At 49.2% G+C, this 18760-nt stretch overlaps 1 protein-coding gene across 2 annotated transcripts in view; it reads left to right on the top strand.

Moving 5' to 3' along the window:
- Positions 1-18760, top strand: part of LOC135263903 (collagen alpha-1(XXVI) chain) — a 55630-nt gene that overhangs the window by 6745 nt on the left and 30125 nt on the right. Inside the window, exon 3 of one of the 2 annotated variants that reach the window (XM_064352366.1) lies at positions 721-836. In XM_064352366.1, coding sequence (XP_064208436.1) covers positions 721-836 — 116 coding nt within the window. The remainder of the gene's footprint in view (positions 1-720; positions 837-18760) is intronic. The other variant, XM_064352367.1, reaches the window with a different exon arrangement.

Below are 18760 nucleotides of genomic sequence, written 5' to 3'. Positions count from 1 at the left end.
ATCCGTCCAAAGACACGCTATAGATTCAGTCTCTCCTGGGGGGGGGGGGGGGGGTTCAGCTTTGGACAGACGTGACTCCACCCCACCCAGAGGAAGCATGTTCACATGAAGTCAAAAGTCAAAGCCGTTCTTATTGGTCACACACGCACACACAAGGTACATGGCAGTGAGAATCTTTGTTCTCAAATCTCACTCTCTCAACTTGTTCAATTACAACAGCGACAACAAAGTATCTAAAAAACTATACAGTAGATAAAAAAGCAGAAGTATTATAAAGGGACTTTCATGTATTATAAAGTCACCTTTGTGTAATAGAAAGGCATTGTCGTAAACATTTTCCTGTGACTGTACTGTAGTTGTTGTTGATGTTGCTACTTTAAGGGGACCTGACATTCGCAGTGTGGAACTTACTGTTGATTTGTTGGTTGTTATTGTGTATGGTGCTGTTGTCTTTTAAACTATTTTTGCAGTAATGCTTTTTCTTTGCTTTATGTGCTTATGTTAAAATGGCAATCATGTAGTCAATATTTATTTTGTATACCATTTATAAACAGGTTATCACACAGTGCTTGACAATGGGTGTTGTCTAGACCAGGGAGCCAAAAACCACGGAAGAAGAAACAGAAAAAAGAATCCCAGTGAACTGATGAATGAAGGAATGCCGTGTCCATGGGGTGATGTCACGGTTGACCTTGTGTTGACCTTGTTCCTGTGCCTCAGTTACAGGACCGTGGTCAGGCCCACCTACAGGGTGGCGTACCGGCAGGTGACTGCGCTGGAGTGGAGGTGCTGCCCGGGGTTTCTAGGAGCTGACTGCAGCGAAGGTGGGTCTCCAGGTGCGGTGTACCAGTAGTCTCCCAGACTCCTTCCCGGCTCCTCCAGCCCGACCCTCTTTAGCACTCCTGTTCCTGTTTTCAGAGCCCGCGGCTATTTCCTGCAATGCAGGTTAATGCACATCAGGGTAGTTTTTGCTCTTGTTTGTACCACTTAATTTGTGTGCAGTAGGGTCATTCACAAAATTGTCATTTGCACTTCATGCACTTGCGGTCTCTCTTGGGCCTATACTCTTCCCATTGACACTCAGGAAAAAGGGTTATTTGGCTTCTGCTAAATGGCAGTGAAGCAGATAATATTTGGAAACTAATACACAACACCACAGGAGGACTCCGCAGGTACAAAGACATTTGAAATGGTGAGTGGGTCACATGACAAATACGTTTTGCTCAGTTATGCAGAACACACAAGGTTATTGTTTCATACGTGGGTTTACTGTGTGCCAAAATGCCACACAGTAAACAAAAAAATCGAATTCTCGATGCTCAGTGTCTTCACATTGTGCACTATTTAGAATACCCTTCTAGCCATCATTGTTGTATATGACTCAATGCATAATAATGTACCAGCAGGCCTGAGAACGTTTGGGAAACTGATTATTTTCTTATCTGTGTGGTGCTGCTTTACCACAATAATGTAAACACAAGCTCAACAAGGTACAAAAAAATTAGCCTGCAAACTGTGAATTGACTGAACTGAGCTTGAATTAGAATTTCCTAACTTGCACACCATGGTTTCTTTTTGGCCTGTGAGGTTTTTCTCCACCGGTAAAGAACGGTCTGTAAACCACAAAGTGCATTAAGATAGCGTTTGCCCCCCCTTCAGTCCATCACTTGGCTTCTATCTCTGCAGTCCTGCCACTTAAAGCGTTTGCGGGGAGCTGAGAGCAAGCGGTTCACAGTGTGCTTTCTGTCATCACGTACCGTTTTACATCTTGGCTTCAGCGCTGCGTTTTCATTTTCGGGTTGTTTATTGAACGTCCTGGCGGTGGTCTGAGTGAGTGAAAGGTTAGGGGCGAGTTGCTGTTACTGACTTTCCCCCCGTGGACGGGCCAAAATGACAGCTTGACTTCTCATTTTTTTGTCCTGTTATTGAGTAGATCTCACTGCTCTGCCTGCACTGACACATGTCAGCTCCCTCATCGTTTCCTCACCGATGGATTCGGGTGAAGGTTTTGGATAAAGAAGCGGTGCTCTCTCAAAATTGACACGGTCAATGGAGGGGTTTAAACTTGAGTTTGCTACATATCGTGTGCTTGCGTTCAGATCTCTGATACCCCCCCCCCCCCCTCATCTCCACCTCTGACCCTGTGTAAGAACACTGGTCTGGATCCAGGACATGTGACCCCCCCTCGCCACCCAGTGGGGTGGGGCCTGGGTCCCATTAACATGTGCAGAAATATACAGTGTCTGTCACCATTGCCACAATGCCAAACTGTGACACTCCCGCAGTGATCTCAGACCTTATATTTTATATTTTACTTTGCACCAGACCCAAGCGAATGGTCTCTTTTAGCTGTTTCTGGAGTGGAAAGCATTGTATACTAGGGTCTCTAGAGAGACACTTTGAGGGATAGGATGACTAGTGAGAGAAATTGAAAATAATACTGTGTTCAAAATATAAATCATACATGATCCGTTATTACTTACGCTGCTGTTTCTCAAATTTTTACTATTCTTGGGTGTATTATTCATGAGTATTTTCCATTTCTTGCTTTGAGGTCACAATCATTGTCCAGTGACACATATGGACAGAGCATCCAATGCAACTTATAAAACATATGTTAGGCTGTCTCTCTCTTACACATCAATACACACACGCACACACAAAAAACACACATGTTCACAAACACACACAAGCACACACACAAACAGACACACACTCATGCACACACATGTAAGGAAACAAGCACACACGCGCATACACACACACACACACACAAGCACACCCAAAGACATACACGCATACATATACACACAAACACACGCACAAACACACATGGTCACGCACACCCACACAGCAGGGCCTCTCACTGACAGCAACTCCCAGCGAATTAGTAAACAAACTCAGACTCACACATGGCCTTTGACACAGTGACCCCCCACCAACCCGCCCCATTCCCACCCTCATTCCCGTTTGCGTGTCCCACACTATTTCGGGATTTCTGCAGAAACCCTCGGTCCACGGGCCCCAGCTGTTGCACTCGGCCGTCCCCTCCCTCTGATCGAATCTCCTCGAACCCTCACCCCTGCCAACCCCCTTGCGTACCTGCTGATGCCAGAGCGGCGTTTCGGCCTGGCGGCGGTCACGTGGGACCACACTTCCCCCCCCCTCGAGGTCAGGAGGGGGGGTCCCGCAGGAAGCGAGGACGGGAAAGGGGCCCCCGCGAAACGCCGCTCCAGCGTTAAGTGATTAGCCGCGGTGGCCGCGGGGCCCAGCTCACCCACTGAAGCGATTCTCGGGGACCCCCGTCGCAGTTTCCGTGGTTTCTGCCGTTTCCGCGGTCTCTGTCTGTTCCCTCTGTCTTTCACTTCATCAGCAGAATCTGCTGTGTCCTGCGCTTTAAAAAAAAAAAAAAAAAAACCCCCCCCAAAAAAACGGCCTCACCTCATATTTTAAACCCCGGAGCAGCAGGTTCATAGTAGGCCGTCTGAACGTGCTGGAGAAAGGGAAATGCGTAAATGACACCTCGACACGCAGCTGGCCGGCCTCGTGCTTGCGCTCGCGGGGTAGCCAATCAGGCTGAGTGGCAGATCGTGCGGCCGTTCGCCGACAGCCCCTGGGCGATTCCCGCGCGAGCGGGGCAACCGCGGTCAGGAGCGCGCTCCAAATTTCCCTTCCGTCTGTTCGTTGCGCCGCGTCGAAAAAAACCCTTTTTTTCATTCGCATTTTGTTTGCGTTGTTAACGCGCTTTCCGCCATCTGCTTCGTCTCGCGAACCCGTTTCGAGGTTCTCCTTTCCGTCACGAACTGGAATCGCCCCAAAACGAGTCGAGCGGCGGGCGGGGGAGGGTGACTGGCGTGGCGACGCGCGGCGGAGCGCGACTCGTGCGGTTTGTCGTGTTTTTTCGCTCGTGAAGCTCAGCCTAGCGGTATGCGCGGCTGCTGCCTGTGTTTACCCAGGAAAGGGGCATCTGAAAGCGAGCCCACCCCCCCAACTGCAGGGTCACCCCGCTCCTTTCGTGGCCCGACATTCGGCTCCTACCCCCCGACGACGTGTTTATGCTAACGAGCTCGACCGCGCGGCGCAAGCTCTTCGGGGGTCCTGTCTGAGATGGCACAGATGTGGCCCCCTGTTCCAAACCCAACCCCCCCGCCGGCTAGCTTTTCCCCTGGAGGAAATGCTTTTGTTTCTGAGGGGGGAGAGAGATGATCTCATAGGGGAACAGGAGGACCCCCCCCCCCCATTCCCTCTCAGACGGCATTCATTTACAGTGATGTTACATTAATTGGAACCAGTGGTCCGTTGTTATTTCGAGCCGTTTTTTTTTTTTTTTTTGCCGTATCCCTCGGGCTTCCATCGCTCTGTTTTTCAGCGTGACGTGTCGTCCGTCTCCCACGATGCCTCTTGTGTGCTCGCCTGCCTCCGCAGGTCAGGGCGGGGGGGAGAGCGGAGCTAGCTACCTCAGCTGAACCTTAGCGTCCCGTTTGCAGCGCGCCGCGGATGTATCTGCTGCCGTGGCTAACGGACGTCACGCAGCCGGTGACGGACGCATCATCGGCCCCCCGGTGGTCTCCCCCGGAACAGCGCGTACGGAGGGCACTTTGATACGCCGTGCATGAAAAGTGCTTAAGTGCATAACGGGCGTGCGGCAGAGGTCTCGGCAGGGGTTTTACGTGACCCGGGGTCCTCCAGGACGCCCTCAGGGGCATCCCCGCGGTGTTACGGAGTGTGTTTTGGCACTAAAAAACCGAGCCGAGTCGGTGTGGCGGGGGATGTTCCAGCCCCTTGGCCACGCTCTGGCCACCGTCCAGCCAGCCCCCCCCCCTCCCCAACTTCCACGCGGGGACACGGCGCGGGTCTTTAAGGCCCCGAGCCCGGAGCACGGACATTTTTTACACGAGCTGTTGAAACGGCGTCCGGGGGAAAAGGTGCGGGCGGCAGGTTTTTTTTCAATTAGTTTAACGGCCCGTCTCGATGCGCCATGTGTTTTTCATGTTTTCCTTGCGTCCTGCCGGGGTCGAATTTGCTCCCTGTCCCCCTATGACACCAGGTCTCTGTTTAGTGTTACACAAAATTTAGCTGAGCTTGGCTGTAAAGGGTGAACAGAGTGGCTGTACCTTATCTTAGCTGGAAAGGGTGAACAGAGTGGCTGTAGCTTAGCTTAGCTGTAAAGGGTGAACAGAGTGACTTTAGCTTAGCTGTAAAGGGTGAACAGAGCTTGCTGTACCTTAACTTAGCTGTAAAGGGTGAACAGAGTGGTTGTACCTTAGTTTAGCTGTAAAGGGTGAACAGAGAGGCTGTATCTTAGCTTTGCTGTAAAGGGTGAACAGAGTGACTGTATCTTAGCTTAGCTGTAAAGGGTTTAAGGAGTGGCTGTAGCTTAGTTTAGCTGTGAATAATGAACAGGGTGGCTGCTATATTTTATTTTACTTCTTGTTCTTCTGTGGTATTGTGCTCTTGAAGTGGTTCCCTCAAATGGCTTTTACAATTAATTCTTAATTTACCCCACATTTGTGGGTCACGCCTTATTTTACGGGTTATATTCTCAGACAGCGTGTAATTAGTGAATTACTACTTAAGTGCAATTTGACTCATTGTGATCGTTTGTTAACAGATGGCAAGCGTATGAGACTTTCATTTTGGATGAGGAAATGTGTAGGCCTGTAAGTCTGTATATGGAGATACACATTTACAATGTATTATTATCTCATTTTGACAAATATGTTTCTTAAAAAGTCAAGTTGTGAAGTATTCACAAACCATTTTCTGATATAGAAAAACGCTTATGTTAAGGGGATCCATTGGTGGTAGTGATTTTCTTTTTGTTAAATGCGTGTGACTCTACGACTGTCCAAAGTTAGAGAGTCACTGACTCATTCGCCCATGGCACTGGAATGTGTGACCAACTCTTACCACTCTGACATCTGCAAAAATGTTTTACCTATTGTCTTCCCAAAATGGTTGCTGTCTTGTGCGCAGCTGTGCTGGAGGAGCTGCACCATAGCGGTTGGTAGGACAGCCGGTAAGGTTTGTTGGCTGGGGTCAGTGGGAGACACTTTTAACTTACAGAATAGGTTAGAGCTGAATTCACCTGAACATTGAAATGAACACAGAAATAAACTCTGGTTGTACATGTTGGTGGACAGATTCCACTGTTGTCGCCCATTGCCATGGTTATAAGAAACTTTTGCCGCACGGCAAAAGCTCCCGGTTCACCTGTGTCTTGAACAGTTGTTATAAATGCGCGTTACAGACACTGGATACGTTGCCGATGGAGACTGAATCTACACAAGTGGCTCAGAGTAGCAACGCTGCTATTGTGCTTACCGCTCGTAACCGTGCGGTAAATGCATTACAATCAATCACTTAGCAGACGCTCTTATTCAGAGCAATGTATAGAAGTGGGGAACGTCGTCTCAGGAATACGTGATATGTGATGTTGCCAAAAAGGCACAGAAGACCCATTTATAAAGAGTGAGTGTAATGGTAACCGAACAAACAACCATTTGTATTGTAACAAAAGAAAGGGTCACTTGACAGATAATCAATCTTTACACAACTATACCTTTAACATTATTGGGGCAAGTTAAGTCGCAATATTAAATATAGCACCTATTATGATCTCCGAGCATTGTACTGTGAAGGGGAGGGGGGATCACCGGATCTACTGCCAAAGTTTAGCACCCTCCTGCACATTTATTTGTTTACCCAGAATTCCCCATTTTTTTAAGGAATCCTTTCATTGTTATCCTTTCATGATATGGAAATTTCGTGAAAGTTTAGATACGCGAGGGCCACTGCGGAGATAAAGCGAGAGTATAAAGCCATCTCACAGGGCCGAAGACGTTCATCGCTTTGGCCCTGCAAACCTTCCTTAAAGGAGGTCTGTGGAGTCCACGTAAGCACGCAGCGATGTTCAGCGCTCCCCGATCTTTTGTCTTCGGAGGGGAATTCTCGTTCCCTTGTTTATAAACATGTCCGCGGGGCGACCTCCCGGCGCTTGTCTGTCTCGGTTGGGGAGGGGCGCGGACGCTTTTAAGGTGATCTCCCACATGACCTCGTCTGCGGCGCACGCGAAATTGGCCGTGTCAGGATTTGAGTGACGGCAGATGTTGGGAGTTACTTAGCAGGAGGTTTTTCGGGGTCGGCGGTGCAGCCTGGGCCCGATCTCTGACAGCTGGTCTGATCTCGAGCGCGTGTTTTTTTGTGAACCCTCTGCAGCCCTTGTTTGAGTTGCTCGGTTAGCCCTGGAGGGAGATCATGCTTCACACAGCACATAGCGCCCAGGGCCGGACTTTCCCCAGGTCCACACCCACTGATACACGCTGTTCAGGTGATGTCATGGCTGTGATATTTTCATATTTCATTTTAACTGTTATTTTTTATGTATTTTTTTTACTAATGGTTTGTCTCAACCACACCTTGTATGCGTGTTTGTGTCTATGGGAAGTATGCATGTGAGTTTGTGTCTATGGGAGTGTGTATGCGTGTTTGTGTCTATGGGAAGTATGCATGTGAGTTTGTGTCTATGGGAGTGTGTATGTGTGTTTGTGTCTATGGGAAGTATGCATGTGTGTTTGTGTCTATGGGAGTGTGTATGTGTGTTTGTGTCTATGGGAGTGTGTATGTGTGTTTGTGTCTATGGGAGTGTGTATGTGTGTTTGTGTCTATGGGAAGTATGCATGTGTGTTTGTGTCTATGGGAAGTATGCATGTGAGTTTGTGTCTATGGGAGTGTGTATGTGAGTTTGTGTCTATGGGAGTGTGTATGCGTGTTTGTGTCTATGGGAGTGTGTATCCGTGTTTGTGTCTATGGGAGTGTATATGCGTGTTTGTGTCTATGGGAGTGTGTATGTGTGTTTGTGTCTATGGGAAGATGCAGGTGTGGTCATGAGAGTGGTATGGTTGGACGGAGTAGCACAGTGGGTAAGGAACTGCATTGTAACCAAGTTGGCAGGTATCAGGGTCAGGACCTGCATTGTACCCTTGAGCAAGGTACTTAACCTGCATTGCTTCAGCATATATCCAGCTGTATAAATGGATACAATGTAAAAATGCTTTGTAAAAGTTGTGTAAGTCGCTCTGGATAAGAGCGTCTGCTAAATGCCTATAATGTAATGTAATGTAATGTGTGTTTGTGTCTATGGGGAAGTATGCATGTGTGTTTGTGTCTATGGGGAAGTATGCATGTATGTTTGTGTCTATGGGAAGGGGGTAGGGGGGTCGTCTTTAGTAAGAGCTCGGTTTGCGGATAGTCTGCAGACCACAGATGCTTATCTCTGCATTTGTTCAAATATTTGGACAGACAGAGCCCCCCCACGGGACCTGAGGCCGCATTTCTCTGAGGTGGCCCCTCCCTCAGGCCCAGCGGGGGTTTCGGTCGACGGGGCCAGATTGCGGCAGCGATTTTTTGGGCCCGTGTTCCGAGGAAGCAAGTTGGCGACCCCTGTTCCCCGTTCGCATCGGAACGTTTGCGGAGCGCCGACGTTTTTTCCCAGGAAGGTTTTGACTTTCATCTGAGCCTCTCCGCGCTTTTATTCCTGCTCCGAGACCAATAATCGACTTTATTGGAGCTCTGCGGAACTTATGGTCAGTGGCGTTCAGTGGAATTTGTCCTTATGTGCTTTTCAAGACCTTAAATGTACTTGCAGGAAATATTTACACTAATGAGGCCTTGTGTCATCATGCTTGCACCCATTTTAGAGTGTGGAGGCATTTTCCTTAAAGAGGCGATCATTTAAATGTCTTGTTTATTTCTATCACAGGACCCCTGGTGCGCAGTCGACTACTCGCTATGCCAAGGTCAACCGGCGCTGCTTTGTAACGTGTGTGTCAGACTCATAAATTTAGGCCGATGTGCTTTTTGTTTTCATTACAATCAATTCCCGGCACTCGAGGTCCAGCTAGTCAATTATCCTCTTAAATTTACACCCGCGAATCTCCCAAAACGCAAATAATGCCAGTAAAATATTTCTGGAGTATCGGGCAGAAGTACAACCGTCAGCTATGATTTGCCATTTGGAAAGAGCATTAAGTGCGAGCTTCACGGTAGATTTAAATCTTCGAGCAGTTATTCGTCTATTTTAAACGAATGCTCTGATGTGAATGTAATGAATGAATCTGATTGGGTGGTCACCGTGTCCCTTGGCCAATAAAAACATTTTCTATAGCGGGTCTTGAAAACGTCTTGTATGGCTGGACTGATGGAAGGCTTTTCCTGCTGGAGACAGGAAGCTAGGGATGACTTCACGTGAAGCTTTTCACATAGCCGTGCCAGCCGTTTCGCAGTGACCAACCTCTGAGCTTTACAACCTGACGGGCCCAGACAGCCAGGTACAGCTGCTCTCTATGTGTAAAACGAGAGAACCTGGATAATTTTCCAGTGCTGTAACAAAGAGGACAAATAATTGACACAGCAATGTTTGGAGAGGAGGAATTCATTAATCTTGTTGATTCTGCTGCTCTGTTAAAAAAAAAGAAAAAAAAGCAGTAGTCCACTTTCAGGAAGTGCGTAACTGGACCGGTATTGGTTGCAAATTATACTTAAAAATGTTTATTAGAGATATCAGCAATGTTATCAAACTTTCCTTCCCTTCCGGCAAAGGTAAATAAATTTGATAATAGCCCATTGTAGCCTTAGATTAGCCATTGCTGAATAGGGTCCCTGCAAGAATTGGCAGGCTATCTTATACAGCTTGCTCTCTTCCTTTTAGAAAGTAATTTAGATAGCTTGGCATGCATGCAACAAGTCACAAAGTATATAGCTGTAACAATGTCTGTTATTTATTAATCTCAGTCTGAGCATAAAGGATATGGTAACAGTGTCGAATGCTGGACGGTGCTGGAAAATAGCCAGCGTGCCAAATTGTGTTTCCCCTTATTTTCTTTGTAAAATAAGTTGTGGCGGTAAAGCCAAGTTGCTCACTGGTTTCCTTTGACATTTATTCAACCAGGTTGTCACACTGAGGCAAATTAATCTCTTTCGTATGAGAGACCAGGTCCGACGTTCATTGATACAACAGAAATAAATTTTCTCTTTATAACTGCGTAGATCCATTAACTTGCTCAGCTCCATGCCGTTCCATGCGAAGGAAATTGATGTGGAAGGTTATACAAAGATGGAGCAGAAGTCCCTGCTTCAGTAATTATGCGGGAGGGGTACATCACAAGATCCTTTATGGAAATGCAATATACGGCAATATATTATAAATATGTGGACCTATGTGGAAAATATAATGATAAATATATAGTATTTCACACTGCAGTGTGATATACTGCTATATCCTAAAGCGGCTATAATTAGTACAGTTGCCGTTATATAAGTGTTGTGTTGATATATAGAGAATATATTTATTTCAGTATATTTTACAGTATTTTCCAGTCCCATAAGGGATGGCCAAGACCCATAAAATGGACACAGTGGACCGTTTACAATAACAGAAGCTTTGCACACACACACACACACACACACAGGTCTGCTCACTTTAAACATTCATCTCAGTGCGTGGCCAGCCCATAAAACAGTGCAGTTCAGGCTGTGTAGAGCCACAAACTGCTGCCATACTTCTTCGAAAAAAAAGACCCTATTGTCAGAGTTACTGGCAAAAAATAGCCCAGCGTGAAATAAAAAATATAAAAGTTTTTTTTTTCTTTGTGTATTTATATGATATAATTTCAAGCCTGGGTGGAAATATCTGAGCGCCATGTGCTTCTTCTTAAATTTCCTGCTGTTCAGAAACTCCCAGTGGTGCCCAGTGCCTTCAGTACCTGAGAATGCTGGTAAAAGTGTTGGTGGTGCATTGTGAAACATCACACCTTTGTTGTTACTTTATATTTTTGGGCTTTGCTGAATGCGAATAACAGTATGTACATGTTTCGTTAGCATTTTCCCAGATGTGGTGAAAGCGCATAATTCACAAACTTCCCTCGTCAGAAAAATGTTTGCCTGTTGCTTAAAATTTAAACGGCCACAAGCATCCAAAAATATAATGACATAAAGCGGTGTCATACTTTACTGTATTATAAGGATGACAGGGTTACATCTTTGTTGACTTGATCTCTCTATGTGGTCTTGCTATTCTCGCTGGGAATCCTTCCTGCCTCGTGCTTGTGGGATTCATTATGGATTTAGCGATTCGTTAAAAAAATGCCTTCCCTTGTCTCATGTATTCAACATGTGCTTTGTCTCTCATTACTTGGAATTGCCCATTAACTGTTGAGAGATCCCACTGTAGTAATTGATACCAGTTACACTGCTGGCGGCTTACAAGTGATGTAGTGCTGAACTGGTGCTGCTCGGTAGTACCCGCCATTTACTTAACACACAGAAAAATAAAGGCATGACACACAACATTTACCGGGAACTGTGTCTGGATTTGAACACTTGCTGCTAAATATTACTGGCACATCTGTCTCCAAGTCCCTAGCACAGTGGCTTCAACCAAGGTTTTATTGAGAATGCTCGCCAGGAATGGCCTTTGGTTTTGAGTCCTGCTGGTGTCCTAGTTATACCCTACCTTCTCTCCTGTGAGAGTATATGATCTAACATTAGCTTAGCGTCAGCTAAAGCCTTCACCATTGCCGGATGCGGTTTCCCCAGCTATTTCAGGTTCCAGTGCATGGCCAATTACACCATCCAGTTCATTACGGGGTTAATAAATTGATCAAGAGGGCCCATTTCAGACAAAAGGAAAAACAAACACATAAAAAAACTACAAAAAAAAAAAGTTTTAATTGTGCATGAAAGCAACAAACGTGCATGCAATTTGTTGTTTGCTTAACCTTCGGTAAATGCATTCGCAAATATTTCCCAAACGGTTAAAGAGCAGGGAAAATTGCATCCATGTGGTGCGTTAGGGTGGGTCTGGTCCTCATCACTGCGGGAGAGACCTGCCAAACGGGCTGACAGCCCACTCCACCCCTCTCCACCCCTCTCCACATGAGCCCTGTGTGAGAGTGGAGGAAGAGAGAGAGAGAGAGAGAGAGAGAGGAAGAGAGAGAGAGAGAGAGAGAGAGAGAGAGAGAGAGAGAGAGTGAGAGAGAGGGTGCAAGAGAGTGAGAGAATGAGAGAGATAGTGAGAGTGCAAGAGAGTAAGAGAGAATGAGAGAGAGGCAGTCAGAGAGTAAGAGAGAGTGAGTGAGAGTGATAATGGAAGAGAGAGTGTGTGAGCGAGCGAGTGAGAAAGAAAGAGAGAGATAGTGAGAGGGAGAAAGAAAGAGTGAGAGCAAGAATGATAGTGAGAGTGATAGAGGAAGAGAGAGTGTGTGTGAGAGAATAGCCCCAGATGTAGGGCACTGAGTCCTCCCGGTCGTTCTCAGTCCTGGGCTGGGGGGCCCCAGGGACCCTGCTGTTCCCTGCCCTTGCCCCAGCCTGTGCAGTGCTGTGGGAAAGGGGCTGCCCTCGCCTCGGCCTGCCCGGATGGGGGGTGGGGACGGAGCCGGGGCCGAGGCCTGGCGCTGGAATCTCAGTCCCGTTGTCCCAGGACAGCCATTCCCAAACTGGGGCACGCTAGTCCTCTCTGGAAGGGCTGCATGGTGCTTTGGGACTTTCTTAAGGAAACATGTGATTCAACATTCGTTTAAATATTTCTTGATATATCTTCCTGACTCCCAGCAAAAAAATTGTTTAAGTGTTTAAATTTTTTACATAATACAAAGTTCTTCAATGACAAAAGCATGTTCTAGTGAAAATATATATTTTAACCCTTTAAGGTGTAAGATCACAAATATGTGATTAGAATGTTCTGAATATTCTAAAGCTGATGTCACAATCACTGCTGGTTACTGAAAGCAATGGAGTTCTAGAACATGACTTCCAGTTTTTCCAAAACATTCCAAAAAAGGGTTAAATATTACTTTTTTTATTAATAATATTATTTAGTATAGGTTTCAGCAGAATAGAATATATAGCTCTTGAGATTAAGACCAGAAACTTGTATCCTCTCCAGCTGACAAAAATGATTTGCTGGGTTTAAGGAGCATATAGCATTAACTATTATATGTTTTATTATATTATATATATTAATGGGCATATGAACGTGCACAAGAGAAAGTGGCCTCACCACCTGCTGTTTTAAGAGAATGATTCGTTCCCTTGACTGGGGACCCTTGGTCTTTGGCTTGGGGAGCTAATTTCTTGTGTGGAGTGGCTGCAGTTTGAAGTTGCACAACAGACGCTACCCCAGGTGTGAGTGATATTAGCAATATGATTTACTGTCTTTTTATACCCATTTGGCTTGGAAACAATGGAAGGGGGTGTCTCAAACTCTCCTTTACATTTCTGCAGGACATTCCTCACACAGAGAGTCATTAGTGTGAGAGCGATCGTGTTCCTGTGATAAGGATACTATTCATTAGCATTAGCGTGGAGGTGATAACTGGTCTTCTGATTGGTGAATGATTGGATTACTACAGCTTGAACCAGTGTGACAGAGGACTCTGTCTCTGGCCTTGGATGACACTCACCAACATGTCTGCACCACCGTTAATTTTTTGTGCATATTTGTTTTCTGTTATAAAACTTAACAGTTCAGGAACTGCTAGTGTTTTCCGTAGACTGGGCTAGTTTGCACTGTCTAGCAGCTTCTTTTTCCCTGTACATATACACACGCAAACAGACTCACTCTGTATTCATCTCTAACCGTTTAAGAGTTCATTAAAGACTCCACACGCACGCACGTGTGTGAGCGTGTGAGTGTCTGTCTGTGTGTGTGTGTGTGTGTACAGCACGCTGCAGTGCGCTGCCAGTCCTTCCTCTGAGGTGTGCTGTGCTGTGTGTCTGGTGCTGCGCTGTGTCTGGTGCTGCGCTGTGTGTCTGGTGCTGCGCTGTGTGTCTGGTGCTGTGTGTCTGGTGCTGTGCTGTGTGTCTGGTGCAGTGCTGTGTGTCTGGTGCAGTGCTGTGTGTCTGGTGCAGTGTGTCTGGTGCTGCGCTGTGTCTGGTGCTGTGCTGTGTGTCTGGTGCTGTGCTGTGTCTGGTGCTGTGCTGTGTGTCTGGTGCTGTGCTGCGTGTCTGGTGCTGTGTGTCTGGTGCTGTGCTGTGTGTCTGGTGCTGCGCTGTGTGTCTGGTGCTGTGCTGTGTGTCTGGTGCTGCGCTGTGTCTGGTGCTGTGCTGTGTGCCTGGTGCTGTGCTGTGTGTCTGGTGCTGTGTGTCTGGTGCTGCGCTGTGTCTGGTGCTGTGCTGTGTGTCTGGTGCTGTGCTGTGTGTCTGGTGCAGTGCTGTGTGTCTGGTGCTGTGCTGTGTGTCTGGTGCTGCGCTGTGTGTCTGGTGCTGCGCTGTGTCTGGCGCTGCGCTGTGTGTCTGGTGCTGTGCTGTGTGTCTGGTGCTGTGCTGTGTGTCTGGTGCTGCGCTGTGTGTCTGGTGCTGCGCTGTGTGTCTGGTGCTGTGCTGTGTGTCTGGTGCTGCGCTGTGTCTGGTGCTGTGCTGTGTGTCTGGTGCTGCGCTGTGTCTGGTGCTGTGCTGTGTGTCTGGTGCGGTGCTGTGTGTCTGGTGCTGTGCTGTGTGTCTGGTGCAGTGCTGTGTGTCTGGTGCTGTGCTGTGTCTGGTGCTGTGCTGTGTGTCTGGTGCTGTGCTGTGTGTCTGGTGCTGTGCTGTGTGTCTGGTGCAGTGTGTCTGGTGCTGCGCTGTGTCTGGTGCTGTGCTGTGTGTCTGGTGCTGTGCTGTGTGTCTGGTGCAGTGCTGTATGTCTGGTGCTGTGCTGTGTGTCTGGTGCTGCGCTGTGTCTGGTGCTGTGCTGTGTGTCTGGTGCTGCGCTGTGTGTCTGGTGCTGTGCTGTGTGTCTGGTGCAGTGCTGTGTGTCTGGTGCTGCGCTGTGTCTGGTGCTGTGCTGTGTGTCTGGTGCTGTGCTGTGTGTCTGGTGCTGTGCTGTGTGTCTGGTGCTGCGCTGTGTGTCTGGTGCTGTGCTGTGTGTCTGGTGCAGTGCTGTGTGTCTGGTGCTGCGCTGTGTCTGGTGCTGTGCTGTGTGTCTGGTGCTGTGCTGTGTGTCTGGTGCTGTGCTGTGTGTCTGGTGCTGCGCTGTGTCTGGTGCTGCGCTGTGTGTCTGGTGCTGTGCTGTGTGTCTGGTGCTGCGCTGTGTGTCTGGTGCTGTGCTGTGTGTCTGGTGCAGTGCTGTGTGTCTGGTGCAGTGCTGTGTGTCTGGTGCAGTGCTGTGTGTCTGGTGCAGTGCTGTGTGTCTGGTGCTGTGCTGTGTGTCTGGTGCTGTGCTGTGTGTCTGGTGCTGTGCTGTGTGTCTGGTGCTGCGCTGTGTGTCTGGTGCTGTGCTGTGTGTCTGGTGCTGTGCTGTGTGTCTGGTGCTGCGCTGTGTGTCTGGTGCTGTGCTGTGTGTCTGGTGCTGCGCTGTGTGTCTGGTGCTGCGCTGTGTGTCTGGTGCTGTGCTGTGTGTCTGGTGCTGCGCTGTGTGTCTGGTGCTGCGCTGTGTGTCTGGTGCTGCGCTGTGTCTGGTGCTGCGTTGTGTGTCTGGTGCTGCGCTGTGTGTCTGGTGCTGTGTGTTTGGTGCTGTGCTGTGCTGTGTGTCTGGGGCTGTGTGTCTGGTGCTGCGCTGTGTGTCTGGTGCTGTGCTGTGTGTCTGGTGCTGCGCTGTGTCTGGTGCTGCGCTGTGTGTCTGGTGCTGTGTGTTTGGTGCTGTACTGTGCTGTGTGTCTGGGGCTGTGTGTCTGGTGCTGTGCTGTGTGTCTGGTGCTGCGCTGTGTCTGGTGCTGCGCTGTGTGTCTGGTGCTGTGTGTTTGGTGCTGTACTGTGCTGTGTGTCTGGGGCTGTGTGTCTGGTGCTGCGCTGTGTGTCTGGTGCTGTGCTGTGTGTCTGGTGCTGTGCTGTGTGTCTGGGGCTGTGGGAGTAGGAGGGCGATGTGATTAAGGATGGCCTCATCTCCCCCAGCCCAGACACCTAACAGCTTCCAGATGAGACAGGACAGGTCTGCTCCGCCTCTCGCCCCCAAGCCCCTCCCCCTCCCCCTCCCCCACCCCCACTCGCTATCCACCCCCCCCCCCCCCCAGGTCATCCATCTGCCCCCCACCCCCCCCCCCCCCGCCCCAGTCACGTCGGCGAGACCGGGCCGTGCACACGCACACACCCCATCCCTCATGCAGCCGTCTTACAGCCGGGACCCCCCCGAACCTGACCCCCACCCCCTCCCCTCCTGGGACCCCCCCTCCTCCTCCCCGCTCCCGCTCCTGCGCTCGCGCGGCTGCCCCGCGCTCGCCGCTCGTTAAGATGAATGCGCAGAGCTCCCCCGTGCTCCCCAAACCACCATCGCCGCCCGGGGGAGGGAGCCCTTTTTATTGCGGCTGACAGCGCCCCCCCCCCACCCCACACCCCAACCCCCACCCCCACCACCCCCCCTCGCCGTCTGGCCATCTGAAACCGTAATTACGTCTGCCACTCAGGCGCGGCGCGGAGCCGCGGTCCTATCGACGTTTCCATAAATTATGTACGCGCGTGAAAAAAATAAAAATAAAACGCCCGTTTCGCCGGACGAACGCATTACTTAGCTCGATACGCGACGCTATCAGCTCTCGCGGAGAGGCGGTCCGTCTCGGGGGGGGGGGGGGGGCGTTTAATGAAGATGGGCCCGAGAAACGGCCCGTTTTAAAGCTGCCGGGGAGATATGCCCATTATAACGTAATAAAAAGTGAAGTGGTGTAGCGGGCCGGGCGTGGATTTAAAAGGCCGCGTTTCTGGCCGCGGTCCAGGGAACGCTACCGTACGGCTTGAATATTTCATGCGGAAAACCTGAGGGGATCGTGAAGCATTAACACAGTCAAGGCCGTTAAATGCTCCTTACTGTATCTTTTAAAAAAAGACGGGACAGTAAAAAGCCATTCAGGGGGTGGTTAAGGAGCCCTCGCCTCCGCCTGGTTCTTAATCTTCACTTCTCTTTCAGGAGCGCAGGGCAGCAAAAGGCTCCCGAAACTCAACGTCCCCCCCCTCCCTGCGGAAGCTTTTCCATCGGACTGCGTGGCCGCCGTCCTCGATCCAACTATCATAAGCCCTCGCGAAAACAAAGGGTGCTGAAGAGGAGCGCGCTGCCAAAGAAATTATTTTCCTTTCTTAATCAAAACAGTGTTTTCATTGAGAAAGTATTTACAATCTTGATCAAAGTAACTCTGGCCCGCGGCCCGGGTCGCGTTACATGCGACCCCGTATTTTCACAGTGTGAAGCAGCCAGCCGGTAATGAACATGTACTGTGCGCATGGAAAATTAGGAACCCCCCCCCCCCAAAACAATTTTTTATTTTCTCCCAATTTGGAAGGAGAACCCGTTTGCCCCATCCCGTCACTGCAGCATGCTCTGTCTCCCTCAGCTTGGGAGAGCGCAGGCTAGTGCACGTGTCATCTTGAGCGCACGCTGCTGGACCCCTGTTTCTTTGTGCGCTTCTTTCTGCGCTCCACCTGGTGGACGGAGCTGTCATTGCACCTTGTGTGCAGCTGCTGCAGGCGGGCCTCAGGTGCCTAGGTTAACCAGAGGAGTCGCTCTGTCTCTTACACGATGTAACAATGGAAACCAAGCCAGCCGAAACCCTCCATCCCTTGGTGACACTGTGGCTCATTGTGTGCTGTTCCAGAGGGTTGTACAGTTGCCCACTGGACAGACAGAATTTTACTCTGGGTGGAAAATCCAGGTTCAGAAAGTAAAAGTCCGCTCCAGTATTTTCTTCCAGTCACCTGGATTTGCTAACAGACTTCAGCAAGGAGGTAGAACTAATTAGTGGAATCAGCTGGTGGAGTTCATGGGTGGACATGGCAGGACTTTTATTGACCCCTGGACTTCCCCCCTCTGACTGGAGGACATTGTTTTTAGCTGTGCAGGAAATGTTTGCCCCATACAGATTTCCTTATGAGTCACAGGGAGCGGGGGCTGGTCATCCTAGCAACTGTGACTGTAGCACTCTCCCTTAGACTGGGCTCCTCCCCTTCATGACATTTGTCTGTGCCCTGAGCCGTGGCACATGACACTGGCATGATCTTCCTCTTCTTCTTCCTCCTCTTCTTCCTCACCATTTTCTCCCAGGATGCCCCTTGGAGAGACAGCATGCTTTGTGCCAGAACCACACTCGAACACATCATTAACCGCAGATCTACTGTTTTCCAATTATGGGCAAAATCATCCCAAAACAACGTGTGCCGCTCCCTTTTGTATATATTTGTGTATTTATATTGTCGCTGTCTTGGCAGCTGGCCACTGACAGAATTCTCCAGAACTGAATCTGTGTTGTGAAGTAATCCGCAAAGTGCTTTGCTCTGCACTCTCTGTTGTCACTGCTCATGTCACATGACACAGTTCTCACTCTCCTCCCCACCGACTGTGGCTAGAACAAGCTCTAAGACAGGTTGTGCTGATGTCACATTGTTTTCCCCGCCGTGAGCAAACTTCCCGTAAACAAAACACACTCGCACACTTGAGTAGTATTTGTTTCTCTTTCGCTGACAGCGTGTATTGAACACGTTTGCTCGCGAGGTAATTAAAGCCAAAGGAAGGCTGAAGCCTGCTCCGTTATACGCGTGTTTGTTGTTGTACGCAGGTCATTAGCGGGAACTCTGCTGAGCAGGCGTTTTATTTTGAGGGGAGACTGTTCGCGTCGCGGTTTTTGAGTTTGCCGACGGAAATTTGACGCGGCTCTCTGGTGTCGAGTTGTGAGCGCGTGCGATAGTTAGCGTCGAGCGCGGCCTTTCCAACGCTCTGCTTGTGAGTAATCGGGACTGGGGCAGTTTCAGGGCCTGTTTCTCGTTTGCCTGCCACTGCCCCCCCCCCCCCCCAAACCAGCCCCCCCCA

This window comes from Anguilla rostrata, chromosome 9, assembly GCF_018555375.3.
Source record: "Anguilla rostrata isolate EN2019 chromosome 9, ASM1855537v3, whole genome shotgun sequence".
Lineage (NCBI taxonomy): Eukaryota > Metazoa > Chordata > Actinopteri > Anguilliformes > Anguillidae > Anguilla > Anguilla rostrata.
Note: the sequence above shows the minus strand (reverse complement) of the source record. Positions and strands in the feature narration are given on the sequence as shown.